At 39.7% G+C, this 20060-nt stretch overlaps 1 protein-coding gene across 2 annotated transcripts; it reads left to right on the top strand.

The window, feature by feature from the left end:
• Nucleotides 1-417: 417 nt before the first annotated feature.
• trim37 (tripartite motif containing 37) lies at nucleotides 418-19108 on the top strand. 2 transcript variants are annotated; one of them, XM_029519707.1, is made up of 25 exons: nucleotides 418-656; nucleotides 1899-1979; nucleotides 3302-3403; nucleotides 3603-3643; nucleotides 3879-3995; nucleotides 4283-4370; nucleotides 4698-4820; nucleotides 5989-6112; nucleotides 6808-6875; nucleotides 7218-7342; nucleotides 7544-7594; nucleotides 8383-8464; nucleotides 8800-8876; nucleotides 9296-9475; nucleotides 9576-9690; nucleotides 9942-10133; nucleotides 10558-10691; nucleotides 10949-11031; nucleotides 12914-13144; nucleotides 13511-13819; nucleotides 14493-14642; nucleotides 15502-15700; nucleotides 15804-15895; nucleotides 16242-16349; nucleotides 16937-19108. In XM_029519707.1, exons 2-25 carry the CDS (start codon nucleotides 1959-1961, stop codon nucleotides 16981-16983), a joined length of 2859 nt encoding a protein of 952 aa, XP_029375567.1. In that variant the 5' UTR covers nucleotides 418-656; nucleotides 1899-1958; the 3' UTR covers nucleotides 16984-19108. The 2 variants fall into 2 exon arrangements, with proteins under 2 accessions (XP_029375567.1, XP_029375566.1); XM_029519706.1 differs by having other exon boundaries at nucleotides 16242-19108.
• Nucleotides 19109-20060: the final 952 nt, after the last annotated feature.

The raw sequence follows: 20060 nt of genomic DNA, 5'->3' as shown, positions 1-20060 counted from the left end.
AGAAACATAAACCAGCGTTTAATATATATATATATATATATTTGTTTTACTTTTTTGTAAATGGATTTTGTAGTTGTATTCGTCATTAATTGATTGATTAGCTCCTGCTGCTGTCGAGTATCAGACGGATAAATCAAAGAGTTAAAATTGAAATCAGTTCGCTTTCATAGAAAACTAGCTTATGATCATTTCGGTTCATTAAAATATACTTCATCAAGAATCTGTTATATTTTCTTTTATCATTTTCTGCCTGTTCAATTACCGGTTTACTCCGAACGAGACCTCATCCGGGCCACACGAGGGCGGAAGTGCCTTAAAGTGTGCCTGGTGAGCGTGCAGCAATGAGAGGCGTAGAAGAAGAGGAGGAGCTCTGTGATTGGTGATTGCTAGGGGACGGACGGCTTCAGAGCAGGCGCCCCCGCTGCAGCTTCAACTCCGGGCGAAAACACCAGCCTTCCTCCATCCCCTGTAGACCGTCGTGCCAGGCTTTCCTTCGCCCCACCGAGCCGAGCTTTACCTCAGCCCGTGGATGTAGCTAAGGCGGCGGACGCCCCCTGCGCTGTCCGCTCGGAGCCGCCGAAGATAATGAAGCAGCCTGTCTGTGGGCTCCGACCGTTTGTCCATCAGGTGTGACGGACCGACCCGAGCCAGGAGAGGTGAGGGAGCCGTCCTGCTAAAGCCAGCCTGCTAGCTGGCAGCATCTTCCATATCAGTGTTTGCTGTTTTCCGAGCCCACCCCGCACGTTTGTATCGACACAACATAAACGCTAAGCTGCAGGAGGTTCGCTGTCAGCCTGCCTGCTGATGCTGGGCCTCGCACTGTTGGCTGCCACCGACCACACAAGCTAGCGGTGATGACAGCACCTTTAGGTGCTCAGCAGCTGCGATATAGCAAATATTCACCTTAACCAGAGCTTCTCTTCAAGGAACAGACACAGATATCACACCCCCCCCCCCCCTTTCTTTGACTACTAATTATGTCCACATCAAGAGAAAGTCCCGCAGATGTTATTTCATCAGCCGTTCAAGTACATTCATAAAATCAGGTCATGTGCAGATAACAGTGAAAGTACTCGACCCAGAAAAAAAAATCAGTGATTGTCATTAGGATTACTCAAATGCATGTTAGATTAATAGAAAACCAAGATTTAACTGTGTAACTTTTTTTTATCACATGCAAAACAAGACAAAATGGATTCATGCCCATCACAGTGACTCAGTGTCTGCACATGTTGATCGACATTTAAAAAACTAAATTTATAAAAAAAATTAATCATGTGATCTAGAAGTAAAGCAGAAAATCTTGCCAGGTTAGAAGCTGGAACCATCAAATTTTGGTCATTTGTATCAGAAAACAATCAACAGCATTTATTCAATTGGTAATTGATCATCTGACAAACGCAAATGTTTATTAATAAAAATGCTAAAATATTTACATTAAAAATAGTTTTGAGCATGAGCAATGAAGCACATTCAAAAACCAGGTGAAAAACTATTAAAAAAAATTAAAAATCATGCCACCATTTTTTTTCCTTACCAACCAGGCAAGTTTGAATTCAGATCTTTATGATATGAAATGTTCTAAGTGATCAATTGATTAATTAATTTTGTGGGGCTTACTAAGATAGTTTCGTTTTTTTGGTTGTGAGCATTTTCTGGATTTGTATGTGTGTTTTATGAAAGTGAAGTTAACATTTCTCACAGTTTTCTTGCGTCATGTATGCACAAATTACATTGACAGGCCAGCCTGTAATGAAAATATTTTTGTTGCTATTGCAGAAAGAAAACCTCTGTTATCAAACAAAAGAATGATGAGGTTTTTGTCAAAAAGTTTGAAACTTAGAATTTTTAATTTAAAAGCACTAATAAAAACTGTGTCTTATTACTTCTCTTCTCAGATAACTGGCTACAACTTCATTGATTTGTCCTCTTAGATCAAGAACGTCAAACTGGCTGACATGGATGAACAAAGTGTTGAGGTATGCTTGATACTCATCAGTCTTTGCAGCCGGGGATCCTCAATGTTTACAGCTGCTTGTTGCTCTAAAAGCTGGACAGTGGATGAAATGTTGAGACCAGTGAGTCAGTTGGGTCTGTAAAATAGTCAGAGATCCTCATCCCACATCTCTAAAGTCACATTAATGCATATGTGGTGTGTTGCAATGGTCCAGTGCTGATGTGTCCATGTAAATATATGCAAATTTGTTGGACTTTTCAGCTCAGAGGTCAGCCAGCTGCTAAAGCCGACTGCACTGCCATTAAAGAGTCGATTAACTGTGTGTGTGTGTGTGTGTGTGTGTGTGTGTGTGTGTGTGTGTGTGTGTGTGTGTGTGTGTGTGTGTGAGTAACTATACAGAAATATATCATGTTCATTTGGAACTAAACTAAAAAGCATAAGATAGAAGAAAAATAAAGATTCATCAGTTTCGTTTTCATATTTTGAGTTTTGAACTCCTACTACTTTAGTGTTGTGCTTCTTGTTGTGCTTCTCTCTAGTGTTTGGTCATTTTCCATAGCACAATGATAAAAAAAAAAAAGGTTCAGATTGATGGGGTCATCATTATTTTATGCATTTTTTTAATTACAAATCTGATCAAGTGAGCTCACTCAAGAGCTGTACTGCACTAGCCCCCATGCTCCCTGTGCATTTACCAATATTGCATTAGGCCAATAACAAATAAGGAAGAAAAAAAAAAATTATGCATTTGTCCCAAAACCACACACCAACCAAGCCACAGCATGCCATTTATCTCTCATGATGATATAAAGGAGACAGCACTAAACCTCACCAAACTGTTTAGTCAGTTATACAATATTGTTGATCTCTTGCCAAAAGCATAATTTATTGAAATAACATTTTGTGATGAGAGTATCTGTTGATTCTGATGAGGTTGAAAAGTAAGATTATTATCTAACAAAATTTCCAGGCTTCTATGCAAATGAGAAACATCAGTTTCAGCATCATTATGCATGCGTCTGGCAGGAAGATGTAGGATTGTGTTTCTTTAAAGATAGATTGTACCCTTGTTGGGAAACCTTGGGAGTTGGGAAAGAGCCATGTGCAAACAAAATGTAATATTCTGTTTAAAAATGGATATGGGTTTGTTATAATCCTGTTTTACTCAATGCTTATCAAGTACAACACAAGCCACTATAATCCATTAAGAAGACTTAATCATACCTGTAAAAACTCAAATGATTGGTGAGTTTTTACTGACACTGTCCAAGTGGTGTTGACCGGTGCATCTGGTGGTGTCTGCAGCTGTAATGACTTGTCATTTTGTCTTCTGTTCCTCTGCAGAGCATTGCCGAAGTTTTTCGTTGTTTCATTTGCATGGAGAAACTGAGGGATGCTCGCCTCTGTCCACACTGCTCCAAACTCTGCTGCTTCAGCTGCATACGAGTAAGAAGATGGTCTTCTCACAGCACATTGCATTTAATTGTTGTGTTTCAGTGTCAGTTTTGATCATCATGGGACTTGGTAATAATGAGAGTATTCCTGGATGCATCTGAAACAGGACCATATTTATTAAATAATGGCAGTGCTTGTGCACTGATTTACATTAAAGATACAATTATAATTCAAATTTCTATTTTGACAGCGATGGTTGACAGAGCAGAGAGCCCAGTGTCCACATTGTCGGTAAGCTGCAGCTAGCAAATGTCTGCAATCCTCCACACCACCTGACAGTGAAAAAATGATCAAAATTCCTTTAAAGACCTGCACACTGTTATTTATCTACCACCCACACAGACACATTCTCTAGCATTACAATTTAGATATAAACAACGTTTAGAAAACATAAATTAAGGTCATTTCTGCTGTGAGGTGTTATTAGGTAAGGTACAGAAACGTTTGTGCCCTCTTCTACACACAGTGCTCCGCTCCAGCTTAGGGAGCTGGTCAACTGTCGCTGGGCAGAGGAAGTCACCCAGCAGTTGGACACCCTGCAGCTCTGCAGCCTCACCAAGCATGAAGACAATGACAAGGACAAGTGAGCACCATCAACTGCTGTCACTCTGTCAAACTGCAAAGTGAAAGTGATAAACATATATGTTTTCTTATATAAGAGGGAATGATTAACATGATGCTCAGGTGCTGCTCAGGTGTTCAGGTGTTGTCCTGTCAGCAAAGGAATTCTGTATGACCCATATAACTATATATTTCATCAAGGAGAGTCATTTTTTATTTCAGAGAGATTGAGTTATGTTATAATGAATGTTGAAACGTTTTAAAAGCTTTCTCTTTCTCACTGATGAAACTTTTGTTGGATGGACACAGATGTGAGAACCACCATGAGAAGCTAAGTGTTTTCTGCTGGACCTGTAAGAAATGCATCTGCCATCAGTGTGCTCTGTGGGGAGGCATGGTAATGTTTAATTTTTTTTTGTCTCAAGATTACAGTTTGCATGCAAATTCACAAATACCCTGTAACTTAAATAATCACTTAAAATGAACAAGTTCACACTTATGGACATGTGGGGCTGTATTTCCAGAAAATATGTTTTTCAAGCAGGCAATTAAAACGAAAATATCGAAAAATGTCCATCTTAGCTTCCTAATGTCCAAGGTGCATTCCTTGCTTTGCCACAAAATGCACAATATTCAATTTCCAATTGTATAAAACTGGGACAATTTGCAAATCTTTAGATTGAAAATGGCAACATAAAGTAACTGGTGTGTTTGTTGTTTGCAGCATGGTGGCCACACCTTCAGGCCTCTGGTTGAGATCTATGAACAGCATGTGACCAAGGTGAAGGAGGAGGTTGCCAAACTTCGCCGCCGCCTCATGGAGCTTATCAGTCTGGTGCAGGAAGTGGTGAGGACTGCGCGTTGCTTTTTTACAAGATATGTCAAAATCTAAAAGACCAATGGCATTTATTGGGTAAATTCATTTTCCTCAAAGGATGAGACATTTATCTTAAGGACACTATCAGACGGACACAACTTTCTGTAGTCTTATCCTAAAATTCAAAATCTCTTCTGTAAGATTTTTTTGTCACTTTATCTTAAATACACAAACTGGCTGATAACTCTAGCAATTTCTTGAGAGGAGGTGTGCATCCATGAGTTTCAATCACTAACACAATTGATGCCCTCATGCATGATTAACAGAAAAGTAAAAATAATGATATATCAAAGCACTTGTATGGGCATTTAGAAAATGCTAAGGCAGCTGTCAGTGACACAGATGTAAAGACAGAATGATTTGTCAGATTGGCTACAAAAAAGTCTTATTCTTAAAGTAAAGCTGTCCATAATAAAATGGGAGGCAGGCATGATTAGTGACAGCAACTTGCACTTTCACAAGGCAGCTGTCAGCCTGAAAGTTTATTTTTTTGTAACACATTGCATATCAACTCAAATTAAATTGCTATTATTCCTCAATAAAACACATGATTTACCACACAGTCAGACAACAGGTTTCAACCTTGACTTAAATTCATTAGGAAATTGCTGAAAGCGATGAATTGTCTTCAAACACTCAATTGTGCTGCCTAAGAGCAAATCTCATATGAGACCCAGTGTCTCATAATCTATGTGGTTTCCATTGAGTTTGCTTATTTCAAACAGCAGTGATAAAGAAGAATCAACAGCACAGGGTTAAATGAAGCTAGAGAGATCATGCATTTACATTTTCTGCTTTTGAGAGACAACAGTGTAAAAAACACTTGTCACCAAACTGCATGTCACTAAATGTCAATAAAATAAGAAAAAAAAAAAAAAAAAGAACAATTTTTATTTAGCATCATGAGGCAGCTCAGGAAATACATTCCTTTCATAAAAGTGCACGTCTGAGTGATAGATTTTTAATTTTGTTTCAGAAAATATTAAGTATAGGTTGTATGACTGTTGTATGGATTACATCCACTAGATGGAAATAGCATGTTAATATTTCATTCAAGACTTGATGTCTGGTCAAATAAACAAAAACCTTGTTGTTGTTGTGTGTGCATGCGTGTGTATGTGTGTGTTTACTGAGTCAGGAGCGAAACGTAGAGGCTGTCAGGGGAGCGAAGGACGAGAGAGTGAGAGAGATCCGAAACGCAGTGGAAATGATGATCGCTCGTCTGGACAACCAACTCAAGAACAAGCTCATCACCCTCATGGGTAGGACTCAAGGACACACCACTGTCAGAACGTAGCTGTAGCTGTCATTATTAAACATGTTTGATTGTTGAATGAAACACAGTTTTTACTTGAATAATTGAAGTAAGTAAATGTTTATGATGCTTAATAGATAAAAACTAAAAAACACATTGTCCAAGCACAGTGATAATGAGACCAGCTGTCCCTTTGTAGATTTCTATCTGTGCCAGCTGCACACTCAGTATGGGACCAGTGATGATTTGAAATTAAACCAAAAAGCACAAAGGTGCTCAATGCTGTGCAAGCATGTGGCTTGTTCTGTAAATGTCATCTAATGACAACTGTAAATATAACCTAAAAGACCATTTGTGACAAAAACACCACTATAACAGATCAACGTAACTATGATTGTTGACTATCCGATGTCTAAGAAGGGCACTTGTTGGCGTAAGATGTCGTAACTGGCACTCAAATGTGCCTGAAGGTCGAGAAACCAACAAACTATACAGACTCCTTGCTGAAAGCTTTGACATGCTTTTTATAGCAATGGGTAATATACACATAAAATATTTATCTGGACTGAGTGAATGCATGGACTCACTGCCCACATACACAACTTTCGCCCATACACACACACACTCACGCTCACTAACCTCGGTCAGAGCTGACATTCAGTACAGATATGCTGAAAATAGAAATGCGGTCCTCCCCACCAGGCCAGAAGACGTCCTTGACCCAGGAGACAGAGCTGCTGGAGTCGCTCCTGCAGGAGGTGGAGCATCAGGTTGGTAGTCTGCAGCACCACAACCCTTTTTCAATTAACTGTACAACATATTATTGTTCACTCTCTTTTTTTTTTTTTTTTTTAATCGAAGACATTTAGTGGCATGTGTTAAGATTGATAAAACAAGTGATAAACATGTAGCTAAAAAGTGAAAACAGTCTAGCTCTGTCCAAACTGACACTCATTGACATGTTACTCTAAGGGCTAAAAAAACAACAATTCAAGGTTATGTGGCAGATTATTCTGCCAACACAATGGGCCGCTATCAATGTTTTAGCTGTGTGTTGGGGGCTAAAAATTATGATTATGATTATGATTTTAATGTTTGTGTGTGTTGAACAGCTTCACTCATGCAGTAAAAGTGAACTTATCTCCAAGAGCCCAGAAATCCTGCTCATGTTCCAGCAGGTCCATCGGAAACCCATGCAGTCCTTCGTCACCACGCCTGTCCCACCAGACTTCACCAGGTAATCAGCTGTAGGAAAGGTCAACTTAAGTCTCATTGTCCAAAAGGTGTGTAACAAAGTATAATGATCACATTTAATGAATATTATCATTAATAGTTATTTTTATTATTTTTGATTAATCTGCTTATTATTATGAATTCTGATACAGAGGAAAAGGCCTTCAGCATGCCTTGTGTATAATTATCCTTATATGTGTTTCAGTGAGCTGGTTCCTGCTTATGACTCCAGCACTTTTGTTCTAGTCAACTTCAGGTAAAGTCTCCCTTAGGTTTTATTTAGCCTTAGCTGCAGCAGATAATATAAATAAAAAATAGCCCCGCTGGAATTTTAGTTTTTTCCGCCGTGTTTGTATGTGTGTATTCGTAAATAATTTAATTAAGTTTTCTGTTGTGATCATAGATTCAGACAACTCTTTCAATCTTTAAACAACATCTTCAAGGGGCATTTACACCAAAGATTCACAATAAGTTTTGGACTGTGGCAGAGAAAAGCTACAGTAGTGGAAACAGGCCCATTTATTTTTGAAATGTTTTCAGAACTGTTCTCACAAGTCAATCCCTTTTCCCTTCATACAAAATGAGCTAGACCATGGAGACCAAATTAAACAATTTATATAAAAAGTCAGGCCTTTATGAAACAATACTGACCTTTGTCACATTGTCTGGATGTTTGCGCCTAAGTCTTTTTATTTATTTATTTATTTTTTGCCTCTTAAGTAATGCTGCAACTATGGCAAGTACCCCACTGTCACTGCCGCATCTCTCATGACTGAAAGATTAGGGTCTGCTGGTTGTAGACAAAGAAGTTAGGGAGCATGTTGAGGTAGTTCCAACCACCACTAAGTTTCAAACAATTGGAGGGACCCAGCAGCATCCCAAAAGATAAAACATGACAGGAGGAGAGTGGAAAACACTAAACAGAATGTTGCTGCCCTCACTTTCTTGAAAAATGACTTATTTCCAACACAGCATCTTAGTGTTGTTAGAGCTACCTTGTTATTCAAAAGTTTTGATACCCGTTTGTTTTTTGTGTGTTTTTAGCACCCTGAGGCAGAGGGCTGACCCAGTGTATAGTCCTCCTCTACAGATATCTGGGCTCTGTTGGAGACTTAAAGTTTACCCAGTGAGTAAAGCGTATTGTCTCACATCTCTCCCATGCCGAATTCTATCCAACATTTAGGAAACCGATTGATCTCTTTTATCCATCAGTGATGCTACAGTCAGTGGCCTGTTAGCTCAGTAGGGGTGCTATGCTAAAATTTGCTCTTCACATGAGCATTTCTGGTTTGCTTGTGGCCCCTGTAGAGGAGCGTAGTTTCTGCAAAAAAAAAAATTGCCTACAGGAATGGTTGCATGGGTGCACTGTGAGTCGCTGTTAGCTGCTACCCACCACACACTGTTAAAAGAAATAATGTTTTTTTTGCTGCACGTGCTTTCTCTTGAATTGTATGTTTTCAGGATGGTAATGGCGTGGTCCGTGGAAACTACCTGTCTGTATTCTTGGAACTTTCTGCGGGACTTCCTGAAACATCAAAGTATGATGAACACACACATATACCTACATTTATGATAAATATTTCTCTTTCTATGAGCTTCCTTTTCAGCTAAACTGCCTTTTTAATTTCTCTCATGCTGTCAATCACCAGCCACTCTATTAAATTAGATAAGTGTCTAAACACAAGATTAGTGTCCTTAGGAGACAGGGAGCGTCACAGTTAATCCAGTGTTAAATGATTACTTCTGCTTACATTTCAAATGACACAGGAAGTATTCACCATGCATAGTTTTTTTTAAGTGGAGCCAGGAGATTCTGTTCAGACTGAGCAAAACTTGGATATATGCAGTTGTATAGGAGCATGTTTGTGGTTGGGGTATTACACAAACTCAGATGCTTTCTGCTCCTGACAATTCTAATGGTACAGCTTCCCCCTGATGTAATCTTGATTCTGTGCAGGTATGAGTACCGTGTGGAGATGGTCCACCAGGCCTCCAGCGACCCAACCAAAAACATAATTCGGGAGTTTGCTTCAGACTTTGAGGTTGGTGAATGCTGGGGCTATAACCGCTTCTTCAGACTGGACCTTCTGGCCAGTGAGGGCTACTTGAACATGCAGACTGACACACTGGTCCTCTGGTAGGCTCTCGAGCACCTTCATTATCCTGTGACACCTGTTCACACTGTGACTGTGTAGAAAACGGCAGGTCTGTCATTGATTTTCATATGTGCCCTACAGCTACCAGGTTCGCTCACCTACCTTCTTCCAGAAGTGCAGAGACCAGTACTGGTACATCAGCCAACTGGAGTCGGCACAGAGCGGCCACATACAGCAAATCAACAACCTTAAAGAGGTAGTGTGTCTGTGCATCTGTCTCTGGATTGGTCATCACATCTAAACTCCTGGTACACAAACTTGTGTTGTGCATCCAAACATTGTTTGAACACTTTGGTTGTGGTGCTCAAGTAAACCATATGCCACCAATTTTAGGAGCTGCAACCTGGAAATGTATCATGTTTGCTGCTTTTCACTTCAAAAATCAATAATCAAATATCCTGGGCTGATCAATCAGTCGTCCTAATGGATTAACATTTCTGCATTCAGAGACTTGCCATTGAGCTTTTTCGCCGTCAAACATCACGTAGCTCCTCGCCTCCTGACCTCAGGCTCGCTGCAGGCACCACAGCCTCTGAAAGAGATCCCCGCTCAGTGAAGAGTGATGAAGACATCCAGGCCACTTTGACCAACACTAAAAAGGGCGAAGAAGAGGAGAGGACCCAGCAGGATGACTCTAATGTAAGGATGGCACATACTGTACCAGAGTGAGATAGCAGCTAATTTGTATCTTTTATGAGGGAACCTGCCAAATGTTTATTATTTGGTAAATCAGACATACTTCTATTGGTCATTGGTTTGTGGTTCAGTCAGTTGCACATCTGTGAAAAAGAAATAATACCAATAGTGTCCAATAGCCGGATTTCAGTTGCTTGGTTGGCAGGTAGCTGACAAAAATACTTTGTTGAACATAATACTATGAAATAGCTCATGGTTATACCTATCAAAATCAATTATTAGGATATTTTACTGAAGTCTATCACATATTTTTGTAGGTTAAAGAAATATGGTAGCAGCGTGAGGCTGTGCCTGTTACCCTATGGAGATTTCTGTCTCCCACAAAGTCTTGAGCTTGATTAGATGATAGTGTCCATCTGTTGTTCAGGAGCTGTCTGACGGTGATTTGGAGGTGGACTGTCTGACAGAAGAGGAGGTGAACCCACTGGATGGCAGCAGCACCTCAGGGAGCTCAACAGCCACCAGCAACACAGAGGAGAATGACATAGATGAGGAGACTATGTGAGCAAAATTTCTAACTTTCTCTTTTGCTAAAGTATTGTTGACATTACAGAAAACTAAATAATTTTTTGCTATGACACTTAACAATTATATGTTAAGTAGTTACTAGAACAGAAATTTTCTTTACCAAGCTGCAGCAGAGGAATAGTAACACAGGAGACTTACCTGCCTACAAATCATCATAAAATGTTCTAAAATAAAATTCAACAGCTCCATATTTCCTGAATACTTTCTGTATTTTGTGTATATCTTCACAGGTCAGGAGAGAATGATGTAGACTTCATTGGGAACCTGGAGACAGAGGAAGGCGAGCTTCCTGATGACTTGGCCGGAGCCTCAGGTGCAGTTTATACAACAGTATACATTTATTTTCATGATTTATTACTGAATATACTTTATGTAAATCCTGCAGCTAACAGCTTTACCGTTCCTGTGTAGGAATAGATTTAAGTGTTTACCTATGCAGAGGTGATCTGTCTCTCTTCTTATTACCAGATAGCAGGCCTCACTAGTCACCATAATTCAATGACACTTGGTGGAAAGTTTGGCTTTGGGTCAAGGAATAGGGTCCAAATTATAGCCTCAGGGGCCTGTGTGACATAAATTGTTTAAGTTGGTCTCCATGGTCTAGCTCGAACCCATCAATTTGTGTAAATACATTTTTTTTTACTGCCATAATATTGTCATTTATTGGGAGGTATCCACAATTTGGTTCATGAATCTTGAAAAGTGACACATGAGTGTAAGGTTGCTTTAATGCATTTCAGAGGTCAAGTCAAATCTATCAGTTCACTTCCATTTAAGCTCAAAGCAAACAGTGAATCACTCGTAAGGAAGTGAACAGGAGAACTCTCCAGCCACACATGCTTTACCCTGGCGTCTATTGGAAGTAGTTTTATGAAACTATTTACATTTCTGTTAAATATCTCAAAATAAAATTTTCCTTTGGGGAGTTGAATGGACCATTCTTCTAAAGGAACAGCAGAACTGCTTATTCTGATTTTCATCATTAAATTTGTCAGTTTCTCAGAAACTAACTTGACATCTCTAATTTGTCCAAATAAAACACACAGAGACAAAACGTTGCAAATGTTTGCCTTTGTAAACCTGGAACCATTGAATGTTAAAATGTTCTGCCACAGATATAGGCCTTTTTCTGTAAATATTTAGGGCAAATAAAAGCCTCAGCCACTATTTGACAAATTTACAGAATCAAGTCTATTTGTGCCGTATGACAACTGAATAACTGAAACATAGTGATGTGATGGTGTGCCTCGAAGGCGCTTGTTCAGTGTTTGGCTGTGTTGGTGTTGAAAGGCATGAAGAGGATGAGTCACTGTTGGTGCAGTGGACCCCTTGCAGCGTGCTGATATAGAAACACTTGGTGTCTCTATTTGTACATGTGTGGGGAGGTTATGTGCATTCACTCTGTTAGAAATAAGAGCCAAGCTCAACAAAATACTGCTGCACATCTTTTATTTCCTGCAGTGTAATTTTATTATTAATGCCAATTTAGCCTTGCAAGGCCATCTTAAATCTGTTTATTTATTTAGTAGTAAAATAGCTGAAACTCTTACTTGAAGAACTGAAGCATCCTTTTTGCTTCCTGGCGTGCATCCTGTCATGCTGAACATGACAAATGTTTAATCACAAAAAGGTTTAATTCCTTGTTAAATAGACACAGAATACATCATAAAAATATATTTGCATCATCTCACCATATTAGCTTTTGACAAATAAATTAATTGGTAAGAATATAGACCTACATAACTAAAAACAGTAAATCAATTACCAATAGACACTGTAAATAATGAAACTTGTTTTAATTAACTTTGTATAGAAATTTTTGGAGTGAGAATTTGGCTGATTTTTTTACTGCAGTATTGTAGAAGATAAATTATTATCAAAATCATACCATATTATTAAAATTTCCACTATTTATTTATCGATTGATTGATTGTGCCATGGAAGTTTGAAAATTCAATTAGGTCAAAGCTATATCCATGGCTGCTCTCTCAGGTCTATGGTTTTTCATAGTCCCCATAATGAACATTGCCCCTGCTAGCTGTTCCATCAGTGTATGTGTGTGCTGTATGGATATATGAATGAATGGTTGAGTGGTAATTATTATAAATTTCTTTGAGCAGTTAATGAGATCATATAAGGGCCGTATAAGTGCAGACCACTTACTATAATTGTGCATCCACCTGCTTTTTCTGCAGGTGGATCCAGCTCGGTTGGGCGTTCGTCACATCGCAGTGCTACTGCTGCTGCTCGTAATGCGAGTACTAGCAGAGCTGCTGCTTGCGGTGCTGTTGGGTCAAGCAGCAACAGCCTCCTGGAGATTGACCCAGTCATCCTGATCCAGCTGCTGGACCTGAAAGAGCGCAGCAGCGTGGAGTCTCTGTGGGGGCTTCAGCCTCGGCCCCCTGTGTCTCTCCTGCACAGCCAAGGTCTGTAAACACAGCTCTCAACTCAGTAACAACAAATCATTGCAGCTAAACTGAGAATCAATACTGAAAATCCCACACAGAGATATTCTTTTGGAGGTTCTACAGCAACTATATAAGGCTTGTCTTTAAATGGGACACACTGACAATGCTTTTTTTTTTTTTTTTTCCACTACCCGACAGATTTCTAAAAATGCTAATACATTTTTAATTAAAATTCTCTACAGGGATTGTGACCAGACATTAGAGACATTATATATCTGTTCTGCTGTAGCAGGTTTGTCATGTGTATGTTTAGTGAATGGGTAGTAGTTAGAAAACAATGGGCAAAACACAAAATATCTATTTTTCCTTTCTTCTCTCCTCCAGCTCATCCTCACTCAAGGAAAGAACGAGAGCGGCGTCCTCAGGTGGTGAGGCGATCAGCTCCGGATTCAGGGGTCCTTATCCGTCTCAAGGCTCAGATGGCAGAGGTCCGCAGCAAGATGTCTGATGTCAAGAGCCAAGTACTAGAGGCTCGAGGGTCGGCAGAGCCCAGGCCTGGCCCATCAGGGACCTTCAGTGTGGAGGAGGTTCCCTCTCACCATCCTGATTCAGAGTTGTCAGCATGCCGTAAACCCAGTGAGCTGGACCTTCTTGGGAGAGCAGCCTCAGCGCGGTCCAGACCTTGCCGCCCTGGTGAGAACAGCCACACTGTTAATACTAAAGTTAAATACTAAAGTTTCTGAAGTAGCAATGCTACAGTGATGTTATAATTTTTGTTGAACTGTACATGAATACCAGATAGGCTTCACAATTCACATTTAACCCCTTTTATGATCTAACTACCTTCATGTCAAACCATCGGCATAGTTTTCATATACTTTCTTTTTGTAAGACCTAACTGAATAGGTTTGTTTGGATGAAATTTTAAAAAAGACCTAAAAATGCAAAGCTGTGTAAACATGGCTTCTAGAAAGCATCCCACTGATGACTTCTTACGTTCTCCTATTATCACTATACAATTATAATAATGACACTTAATTTTGACTGTGAAATCGTATAATATTAATTATTAGCACTGAGTTTGTCGCATTTCGGTGCCTCCATTCTCCAGTCACAGCTGCTCCTGCAGCAGTCAGCACTGAACATTTTGCCACTGGAGAACAGACACCACAACCATTGTTGCTTGTTTATCACTATAAAACTGTGGAGACACATTAAAAGGTGCAAAAATACATTTTCTGAATGCAGTGTAAGTCTGAGTTACCTGGGCACTATACTTTGTATTACAGATGTCTGTTATTGCAGTGGTCAGATCAGGATAGCTTTGATAACAGCGTATTTGTTTGCTTTTTGTTTGTGTGTGCAGCCAGGAAGTCTCTCTCCCCCGTCCTGGACAGCAGTAGTTCCCTGGTTGTGAAGAAGAGGAGTCCAGAAGACATGGTGAAAGACCTGAGAGGAGCTGAAGCTGCCCCAGAGCTGACCCTGCATCCTGCAGATGGACTGGGAGGTGCAGAGGGTCAGCAGTTGATTAACTTTGGTTATTAGTGAATTTGCATGCCTTTTTTTTTTTTTTTTTTTTTGTGTGTGTGTGTGTGGTGGGACTTTGTTGAGGCAGCAGAAAAAAGCCATAAATACAACATCAAATAAAATCTTTTAATATAGCCCCATAAAGTAACTTTAAGGCACTTTACATCTAGAGCAGGTCTGGGCCAAACTCTTTATAGAATTATTAAAAAAAATGGAGATGAAATGTCACCTCAATCATCACCTTAATCATCCAGAAAAATCTGCTGGACCTGCTGTAGTTTGTGCTTTTCCACAGACACCTTAGAAAAAGGTCTGAGTCTTTAGCTCCTGAATTTGTCTGCTTGATGCTTTTGACTGGAATAATTATACAGAATTGTTTTCCCAGTTTAGTTACTCAAATCGTCTGCAATGGGCTTGGCTGAAAGGTTGGGATTTGGGACACAGTTAGGCGCTAAGTGTACTTACCTGGATGAGGGAACTACTTAAATTTGAAGGCTCTCCATAGAGGAGCTTAAAATATACTGTTCCAATAACATCAACTTCACCTTGCATTACCTTTGTCCTGTTCCTCTGTGGTTTAAATAGTTCCTGAGGCTCTGATGACTGGTCTATGATAAATTGTAGGGTTTTTTTTATGTTCACTGTATGTCTTCTCTCTAAAATACTTTGACATTGTCAACATTTTACAATTTTTCATTTTTAACACTTGGCTTATACTTATATATTGTGCATAGTTCACAACTTTCTACACTGGAATCAAATGCATCCATGTTTAATACAAGTCAAAATATTATATGGATGAGCTACATGTGTTTTATTGTGTGGCTTTGTTCTTCTCCCTACTTCAGGAGTGCTGAAGGCTGATGGCACCCAGGGCCCCCTCCTCTCCCTTGGTGGCTCCTCATCAGAGCAGGCCTCCATCTCCAAGCAACAGTACTCAATAGAGCAGCAACTGCATGGGACCTCTGGTCCAAAGGATGACATCTTCTCCTTGGGGGGGCCAAGCTACATGACTGCCAGCAAAAACTGTAGCAGTAGGACCCTCGGGTGCGTCTGAGCTTCAGCATACAGAAAATGTAGCCGACAGCTGTGTTGCTCAAACCACAACATGTCTCATGTCTTACAACTCTTTCATTTCTTTTTAACACAGGGCGACTATGTTAGACTGTGAATCTGAAAGCTCAGGAACCTCCCACCAGTCTCTGCTGGAGGGAACCTCAGCACACTCACAGTCAAATGAAGGTCAGTCTGCCTGTTTCTTCAATTATGGAGCAGTCAGCCACGACACTGTATTGTTAATGCATTTAAGACTTTTTGTTGAAATACTGGAGATTTAACAAACCTGAGAAGTGCTTCTATAGAAAAATGTATGCTTTTTATGCTTAGTGTTTTCACTGTTGTTGTGGATTAGTTATTTATTTAAAATAATATTAATATTATTATTTGCTCTTTTTGGGAAGAGATGTTTGTTTTCATAACTTTTCATTCGAAAAATTGTCTTTTATAGATAAAGTTTATTAAATAATATTCAGTTGAAGAGCAGATAGCTACAGTGGTCTCATCCTGTCTTGTCTTATTCTGTCTTTAGATCAGGCGGCATCTGTCATCGTGGCAGCAACAAGCAGTGACAGTGACACTGAGGATGAGGCCCTGCAGAGCAACAACTCTCGCTATGACAACCAGACTCCTCCCTGTGGTAACACACACAAACGGCTAAGACACATCCACCAGCAGCCAGTTTCAAGTTTTGGTGGAAAAAAAATACATATCAAAACAATGTCAAATGCTAAGGACAAAAATCTTGCAGTGCCGCTATAGCTATGACTTTGGTTTAGAAACCTGACACAGAATACAGCGGTGAACCAGTGTCATGATACAGATAAAAACATAAACTACAAATAGTAACTGCATTTCATGTTTCTGTCTTGTCTGTGTCTGGAACCTGTTTACACTGCTGGACAGCTGCTTCTCTGTTAATGAGCAGCTGTCAACTCGGGGTCCAATATTCAGCTCTAATTTCTAAACATGACAGTTGAGCAGCATCTATGACGTTTCTCTGTTAGTGCCTGTTTTTATTTATCTTTTCCATTTACTCATTGGCACTATATTAACTTTTGTACAGCCTGACAAAGACTTTAGGGCCATGACTTTCTTTGGCCCATTCTATAAACTGTGTTACACAAAAAAATAGTTTGACAGGTAAAATTGGGATAATTTCCATACCCAGATCTTATATGCTTTATGCACTAATAAGGAACATATTTCTGCTCTTCTTTGTTCCAGGAGATCAGCTTCTGTCTGATGACATGAGTCTCCCTGCTGACCGATGATTTCCACTCAGCCAGTCAGACCTGGCAACCCACTGCGTTATGCTCAGTGATGCAATAAATGGCCAGAGACGACACAATGTGCTAGTCACACAGATCTTTAGAGTAGAAGCTCCTTTTTTTTGTTTCTTTTCTTTTTTGCGTGAAATCAAAGTGAAGACAGTTCAATAGCCTGATAGTTTGATCACTTCTTATTCCAGAAACAGGAACCTTTATTTACTTTTCAGATGACAGACAAACATCAAAGTCATTAATATTGTGTGAATCAACTGAAACTCACTCTTAAAGAGAGACAACCAAAATTTCAATTTCTTGCCAAGGTGGACTTTAATGGTATCTCTGTCTACACTCAGTGTCTCAACTTCATGTTAAACTCAGAAGTTCCATTTCTTGTTATCAAATTTCATGGATGCAAACACTTTTGCTTCTGTCTTGGTCAGTAAAATACATCAAAGGAAAACATAACACCCACACAGGCATTTGTGCAATGACTAAATCTTTAAAGCTGTTTAGGGCATAAAAATTCGTTGTCTATCTTGTTACTTTTATTTTGTAAAGCTGACTGATAACATTTTACTTGGACTACACAGCACTGAATCACTTGAGCATGAATCTGTTACCTTCAGTGTGTGAATGCTTTTGTAAGCTTGACTGAGCCTACAAGTCTGAGGATAAATTGTACATAATCTGTAACCTGTCGATAAGAGCCTAGTGTTTTATAAATGCGTTTAGTTGTTTACTTTTGGCTTCATTTCGACCTCTCAGTTTCCATCCTGTCCCTGGTGCTGGTGCCTGAAAGACTTAAATCGTTCCACCAACATTTAGTTTCAGAGACACCACAGATTTTCCATTGCATTAAGTCACTGCTTCCTCTCCTCCAGCAGCTTCTCTTTGGTAGAACAGCTACCGTGCTGCTTTTTTAAACCTCACAGATCCTAACCATGGTCTTACAGGAGCTTTGACATCCCTGACTGAGGGCACAATTATTCATCATTATTATGGTTTTCATTAGTACTGGTGTTGATGGAAAATACTTTTTTACTTTCTGGAGGAGTTGGATGAAACGACTGATGCTGTTGTCATATCTTTACACTAAATATAAACTTCCAGCAGCCTGTGATCTTAACAGAGACTGGAAACAGGCAGGGACAGATATTTTAGCTTAGCTGTGTCCAAAGTAAACAACCTGCATCTGCTCCTCTCCTCAGATCCTACAGTGTTGACATGGAGGTACAGTTTCTCAGTCAGACTGGAAGTTAACACTAATCGAACAGGGCTGCTCCCTGCACATGGAAACTTTGAAGTATGTCACTCGTTTTCCATTTGCTGTCAAATTGAAAAACACCTGGAATGTGACTTTTTCACAGCAGAGTAGGAAAAGTACTGCTGACTGACGCAGTTTCATTTATAACCTGTGCCGGTGAACCAGCACGAACAAAGCCCAAGACTCTGAAACTCAAGGAGATAAATTAAGTGTTCAGCTATAAAATAAGTTACTAGTTTAGTCTGGTTTGATCCACCAAAGGCCAGCTGTGGTCTGTAGCTGCTTCTGCTCGTCATATGTTCTGTTTCACCTCAGTTCTGCTGATCAAAGAGCAAACATGTCAAAGGCTGCTGCAAAACAGTGCTCACATGATGAGTGTGAAACACTAATACCTTACTGTGTTAAAGCTGAGGTAAAGAACTAAAGAACATTCTCGAGCAACTTTTCTTCACTTTGCAGTACTATTGATTAAGTCCGACCTGCACCCTGTCCTTTTATTGAGCCACGTTTTATTTTGAAGGCCCCGAATGCTTTTGATCAAATAAATCACATTAGATTATTTCCCTTTAGTTTGCACTGTAAATATCTCGGCGTATAAACTTGCTCTACATGTGCCTGGAAGTGCATGGCTTTATTGGCTGGACTGAAGTGGAAGGAATTCTTGTTTGCACATCAACATGTCAGCTCAAACACAAACATGAACATGATGTTTGAAATGTTTTCACCTCTACAGTTCTGCTGATCATGTGAGTCTGACCCTTTGTTATTATTGCTTCCACTTTCTGCTTGTTGGGTCAAAAGTTGCTTTTGTTTTTAACATTCACAAACTGCACTCTGCATTATTTGTGTAATAAATAAATATGTTTTCTGATCCATGAAGTGACCATGTTCATGTCTCCTGTGTTACAGCACTTTGTAGAGTGATTTTGAAGATCAAAATATTCTACTCATTATAAGGAACTAACCATTTCAGATTGGTGTAGCTGCATTATAATATTAGATTAATCATTGATGCAGGACCTGATGTCCCTGATGGTTGTGATAATGAGGAGCTAAATGGCGCCCACACGTCTCTGGGCACTGGACGCCACCCAACGTCCAACAGTCAGGAAGAAGCAGGTCAACGGTTAGTTAAACAGCAAAGTGATTTAAAAAAAAAAAAACAAAAAAACTGATGGCTCAAGAGCACAAACGAAAAGCAATTTACATTATTTTCCTACTGGGGGGGCACAGATAGCCAGCCAGACTCACAACCATAAAAAGGATCAGCAGCCACAGAGAAAGGCTGTGTCCTCTGACAGGTTGTCTTATCTGTCCTTACCTGTTCATTACACAGATTTCATATTCATATTTCAAATTTTGTTCTTATTTACTCATTTTAAGACAACCATCCACACCACCACCATTAATACCCACACAGCCACACTTTCCCTAAATGCTTGTCCTGAATCAAGTCAAACCCCTTTTTGTTTCTTTGTTTCCGTCTCATCCTTGGATTTTGATCTTGCTGTTTCTCCTCCGAGCCCAAACTGTGATGGAGAGAATAAAGCCAGGCAATTATGAGTGAGGTGAAATGATGAGTCTTTTTATAGAAAGAAAGTGGAGGACTGTTCACTTTTTGTAAAACAGTTTATGTAACAGCAGACAGCGCTGCTCCACATGAAAGGTCTGTTACAGCATCACATCACTCCTCACACTGTGTGGCTTCTGGCATTTCGCTCTGCTGCAGGAGAACAATTTGTTCAGGTTTCCTGTTCACCTCCACATAAGAAAAACACAACATTCCTTCTGTGTGCTTTGGAGCTGTTTGGCCAAC

This window comes from Echeneis naucrates, chromosome 14 (assembly GCF_900963305.1).
Source record: "Echeneis naucrates chromosome 14, fEcheNa1.1, whole genome shotgun sequence".
NCBI lineage: Eukaryota > Metazoa > Chordata > Actinopteri > Carangiformes > Echeneidae > Echeneis > Echeneis naucrates.
This window is presented reverse-complemented; position numbering and strand designations above follow the sequence as displayed.